We start from the raw sequence: 6,000 nt of genomic DNA on the forward strand, positions 1-6,000 counted from the left end.
GAGGTCTCGCCTCGCCGGATCCGACCCTCGCTGGGCGAGGCGAGGGTCGCCGGGCCTCGACCAGGGGTCGGCGACCCTCGCCGACCACTGCGCCCACCACCGCCGGCCCTTCCCGGCGGTGGTGGGTTGGCGGCACTAGCGGCGAGGCCTCCCTCGCCGCTGCTGCAACCTTTTTTTTGTTTTTTTGTTTTTTAATATAATTTAATTTTTTTTAAAAAAAGTACACGTCAGCGGGCTAAACGGCGTCGTTTTTTATTTTTAATGCTAACTGGACCTCTCCCGCGAGCAGTGTCGGCGCCACATCGGATTTCCGGCGAACCACGTCAACATTGGCACTAAAATGATCGTTTTTCAAAAAAGTTGGCATCAAAGTGATCGCCGTACACAAGTTGTGGCACTTCTGGTGTCCTTTTGCCTGTTCAATATAGTCCCTGAACTTTATAAAAATATTCAATGCAGTCCTTCCATTAATTCAAGTTTAGGAATTATATTGTACATTTTCGTATAGTTCATGGACTAAATTGAATATGTACTAAAAGTTCAGGGACCAAATTGAACAAATTAAAAGTTCAAATTAAAAGTTTAAGGACCGCATTAAACATTAGGCTAAAGTACATGGACTAGATTAAACAAATTAAAAATTTAGAGACTAAATTACACATTGAGTCAAAGTTTAGGGACTCTTTGTGTCATTATCCCATTATTAAATAATGACTATCTATACAATAGCGGATAAAGCATATTTTTCCCGGATTACTACACTGCAAAAGGGAAAGTAAATAAAAAGCAAACACTATTGAGGGTCGTAACATGCTCATCCCATTTTCTCGGATTTGGGCTCCCTCTTGACGGTTTCTGCGCTCTCCTAACATAAATCACGTTATAGTGATCGAGTAATATGTACAAGTGAGACAAAATCAGTATCTTGGGATTAATCTATGTAGATTTATGTGGATGAAGAGAACTTTAGCTCACTTCATTCGTTCGACCAAAATAAGCGACAAAGAAATTCTTGAAGAGCCAGAGAAGAATTTTTGTCCATTGAGCAAATCCACATTTCTCTAATCACATGCCTGAAATGGTCTTATCTTTTTAAGATCATGTGTTAGGTGCACATCCATATCAGCGAAGAGAAGGGCCGACAAAAAGTACGGGGAGTTACCAATCTAATATTGAACCTACTGTGCGGATGCCAATTCGATTTAAAATTTTTAATTTTGTTAATGTATTCCTGAATTCTTGTGCGAAATTCCAATATGATCCTTCTGGCCAATTGCCGCAAAAAATCGCCGACGTGGCAGTCCACATAGGACGTAGTTTCAAGTAAAGTTGTACGGGTGGCACGCTGGTGAACGCGATGCCACATCAGCAATTTCTGATGGCAAGGGGGGGTCATGACTACATTGGAATTTTGCACAAAGGTTTAGGACCACATTAGGAAAGTGTAAGACTGAATCGGCATCTCTACAACATGTTTAGGACTGATTTGGTAATCGTCCTAAAATTATGAGATTGATGAAAATGGACGAGCAATGAAAAATTCGCTTCCCCGCATTATTAATGTAAGCTAAACTTTGGTACTATAAGATTGAATAGAAAAATGAACTATCCTAACAGGTGAAAGACTACAGAGCATTAACCAAACTGAATCCGCGGTTATGAAATCATAACTCGTGCATGCAAATATATCATCCTCTTTCGTTTACCCCTATCAAGAACTCTCGTCGTCGAGTCGGTCCCGATTTCCGTCGCCTTGAAAACCCGGGGCTCGACTGGTAACTGGTAAACCTGTCACCGGTCGTTCTTGCTCTCTAGACTACACTTGCGTTCTCTATCAGCCCGAAAGCTTAGTGGAGTGAACGTAGATCAATGGCTAAAAGCAAAAGCTGAAGGCGTTCGATGTTTCATCATGTGCGCTCAGGTCCAGGCAAGAGACATCAAACTAGGAATTGATAGAGTCATCTATCTAATAAGAACATAAAAACACACTGAAGTTACATGGATATAGTTGCAGTAGGAAGGAGGTAAGTTCCGCGATCATGCGTCGATAACTTCGAACCTTTCCGTTAATAGGAAAACTAGCTTTGACTTTAGCCTAGTCCTTAAGTTTCTTTTGAAACACGACTCACATGTGAACATGAGAAAATGAACTCCCTCAGATAAGATGCATCATGCTAAGATAATCCGGAATGAGTCGCATCCACATCAATGAAAGGTGCCTATCTTGTGTAATGATCTTCCCAGAAAAGTGCCAGAATGCGACATCCTGTGATAATGAACTCACTCAGATAAGACAGGATGCTAAAGTAATCAGAAATGAGTCGCTTCCACATCAACGAAAGGTGCCTATTTTGTGTAACGATCTTCTTGGAAAAGTGCCAGAATGCTAACATGCTGATAAAATAAACTCACTCTAATAAGACGGATGCTAAAATAATCAGAACTGAGTCACTTGATCAATGAAAGGTGCCTATTTTGTGTAATGATCTTCTCAGCAAGAATGCGACATGTTGCTTCTGATCTTGAATAATCACACTTCATCTGCTACTGCATTCTGGTTACTCATACAAGCATGTTGCCCCCTTGACCAACTCTTCTAAATCATGTCTCTTTTTTTTCTTTCTGTTCCTTTTCGATATCTGAGTAAGAGGCCATGCGCAAGAATTTAATTCAAAATGATATTATATAGATTAACATATTCAAAGGTTGTATCATTTTCATGACCTGTTCAAGAGCATGCTCATCTAGACAAGAAAGCTAGTCTAATTGTTAATAGATTGAAATATACTGTATCCCAAGAAACCAACTGAATAAACCAAGAAAATCTGGTATTTGGCAGTTAAAAATCAGTATATAATCCAGATATTTTGTGGAATTAAAGTGAAAATGCTCAAACATCTGTAATAACCACAAATTGAGGCTGCCAACCTTGAGAATGGCAGTTGCTCCACTAACCTATTTTGCTACAAAGGCCATGAACTTTGTCGAGAATGAGGTGCTGAAGGTAAGAGACGGTTGGCAAGAAGTAAATGCCGTGAAAGAAGATTCTGACCGCATTAAAGCCATCATACGCGATGCAGATTTACTAGAAGAGGGTAGCCAATTCACGAAAGAATCGGTCAGGAAGCTAAGAAATCTTGCGGATGACATCGAAGATGCTCTTGATGAGTATAAGCTACTGAAAGCGCAACATCAAGGCCATGGACTCCTTGAATTTCTACAGAAGTCACATAGCTATGTGAAGAACTGGAAAGCTTGGAGAAGGATCACGCTTCGGATGAGAGACATAAGTGTTAAAGTCAATACTATCTGTGAAGAACATCAAAAGGTGTGTTACCCGTTCAAACAAGATGCAGATCAAGGTTTGAGCTCCACCTCTACTATATCCAGCACATGGCACGACCAGTGTGGAGATGCCCTTCTATTGGAAAAAGCTGATCTAGTGGGTATTGAAGAGCCCCAAGAGCAACTGGTGAAGCGGTTGGTGAAGGGTCCTCTTGAGAAAGAAATAATTCCAGTCGTGGGGATGGGAGGTTCGGGAAAGACTACCCTCATAAAGCAAGTCTTCGATGATCCAGCGGTGAAGAAACACTTCACAATCTGCGCATGGGTCACTCTTTCTCCGTCTTGGAGGACCGAAGAAGTCCTCAGGGACATGCTTCAGCAAATAGCCAGCAGTGTCATGGAATCTGTCCCCAGTGGAACAGACACTTCAAGTACTGATTTCCTGAAAATGATGATCAAGGGCTTGCTGCAAAGAAGAAGATCCAGGTACTTGATCATTCTTGATGACGTGTGGCGTGTTGATGAATGGGATGCGGTCAAATATGCATTTCCCAACAACAAAAATGGTAGTCGAATAATGATGACAACAAGGGATGTGAAGATAGCATCATCTTCATGCAAGGAATTTGCTGGAGAGGTCTACTACATGAAGCCTTTGCGTGCTGAACAATCATGGAAGCTCTTCTGCATGAAGACATTTAAGGGTGACTCATGTCCTTCGAATTTGAAGGAGATATGTGAATACATCTTACAGAAGTGTGAGGGGCTACCCTTGGCAATCGTTGCCGTTAGTGGCATTTTGGCTACAAAGGACAACGACAGGATAGATGAATGGCATCTTGTACATCAAAGTATTCGTTCTGAAATTGATGGCAATGATAGACTGAAGAACTTGAAGAAGGTACTTTCTCTTAGTTTCAACGCCTTGCCTTACCACCTAAAACCTTGTTTCTTGCACTTGAGTGTATTCCCTAGGGATCAACAGTTTGAGCATATGCGGTTAATCCGATTATGGGTGGCAGAAGGACTTGTTGAAACAAAAGAGGGTAAGACACCGGAAGAAGTTGCAGAAGAGTACCTTAAGGATCTCCTAAGCAGGAGCCTCATTCAAGTGGCTGAGCTAACTAGCGATGGAAGGGTCAAGATGTATCGAGTTCATGACCTGTTGTGGGAAATTAGCAGTACGAAGTCTGAAGATCGAAACTTTGCAGCTGTAGTTGATGAACAACATCAAATGTGGACGGGTAGAGTTCGTCGTCTTTCAGTTCACAAAATACTTGAATCTGCACAGAAAAATGAGCCGCTATGGCAACTTCGCTCTCTGTTCATGTTTGGGGTAAGCAAATCATCCATAAATAGAGTGCTCTCTTCTGGTCTCAAACTACTCAGAGTTCTAGACTTGCAAGGTGCCCCTTTGAAAAAGTTTCCAACACAAGTGATAGACTTGCATCTTCTCCGTTATCTAAATCTTAGGTGCACCAAACTCCAAACACTTCCAAGTTCAATAGGAATGCTTCAGAACTTGGAGACCCTCGATCTTAAACACACATTTATTACTGTATTGCCGGCTGAAATCACAAAGCTCCACAGGCTTCGTCATTTACTTGTATATCGTTATGAAAATATTGCTTATTCGCACAGTAAGTATGGCTTTAAGACCCTTGGAGAAATTGGGGCTCTGCAATGTTTACAAAAGCTTTGCTACATTGAAGCGGATGATGAAAAAAGCAGTATCTTGATCAGAGAGATTGGGAAGTTGATTCAGCTGAGAAGGTTATGCATTCTGAAGCTACAGAAAGCAGAAGGAAGGAAGCTATGCCTATCAATTGCCAAGTTGACCAATCTCCGTGCGCTATCAGTTTCTTCTTTTGAAGATACTGAAATTGATCTGCAAAACCTTTTTTCTCCTCCACAGCTTCTTCAAAGAGTGTTCTTAAAGGGAAAATTGCAGGCATTGCCACATTGGATTGCCAACCTCCATAATCTTGCCAAACTTAAATTGAAATGGAGCCATCTCAAGGAAGATCCGATGTTTATCCTCCAAAGTTTGCCCAATCTCATACACCTTGAGTTACTCCAAGCCTATGATTGGCAAAAACTATGCTTCAAGGCTAAAGGGTTTAAGAAGCTCAAAGTATTAGGTCTTGATTTTTTTGAGGAGCTTACATTCATACAAGTAGAGGAGGGAGCAATGCCTTGCCTTGAAAAGTGGAGCATCCAGCGATGCAAATGTTTGAAAAATATCCCATCAGGAATTGAGTATCTCAGCAAGCTCAAAGTGCTGGAGCTTTTTGACATGCCCGATGAACTAATTGAGGAACTTAAGCCAGAAGAACAAGATGAAGAATACGGGAAAGTTGCGCATATTCCAGAGCTTAGTTATGGCTACTGGAGAAATGGTGCTTGGGACGTTAAATCAGTTGAGACGGCGGCCAAGAAGAGAAGCAATCTTCCTCCTTGTTGGAAGTAATGCCCAGCAGTGTAAGAAACGAAGTGCTGTTTTTATAGATTTATGCTCATGTATATTGTTACTGAATCTACTTACGACAACTTTCATTGAATCATCCTTGTTGTGCATAAGGTAGTTGTCCATGTAGCATTGCCCTGTACTTCTGTTTGGTTAAAAGGAAGTGACTTCTGTTTACTTGGATCTTGCTTATGTTATGATAGAGTAGAAGTAATTTGATGAGAAAATATCAAAAACTTCTGTAGAAG

The 6,000-nt window shown here is 41.2% G+C and overlaps 1 protein-coding gene across 1 annotated transcript; it reads left to right on the forward strand.

The window, feature by feature from the left end:
* Nucleotides 1–2,897: 2,897 nt before the first annotated feature.
* Nucleotides 2,898–5,782, forward strand: LOC115677987 (disease resistance protein RPM1-like). The gene has a single exon (XM_030601238.2). The coding sequence runs from the start codon at nucleotides 2,936–2,938 to the stop codon at nucleotides 5,753–5,755; it is 2,820 nt and encodes a 939-aa protein (XP_030457098.1). The 5' UTR covers nucleotides 2,898–2,935; the 3' UTR covers nucleotides 5,756–5,782.
* The last annotated feature ends 218 nt before the right edge of the window (nucleotides 5,783–6,000 follow it).

This window comes from Syzygium oleosum, unplaced genomic scaffold (genome assembly GCF_021117445.2).
Source record: "Syzygium oleosum isolate NSW1041296 unplaced genomic scaffold, Sole_v2.1 Sole_v2.15, whole genome shotgun sequence".
Lineage (NCBI taxonomy): Eukaryota > Viridiplantae > Streptophyta > Magnoliopsida > Myrtales > Myrtaceae > Syzygium > Syzygium oleosum.

Bases quoted from the DNA above. Each gene is read 5' to 3' on its own strand.
- LOC115677987 (XM_030601238.2), top strand. From the start codon at position 2,936: ATGGCAGTTGCTCCACTAACCTATTTTGCTACAAAGGCCATGAACTTT.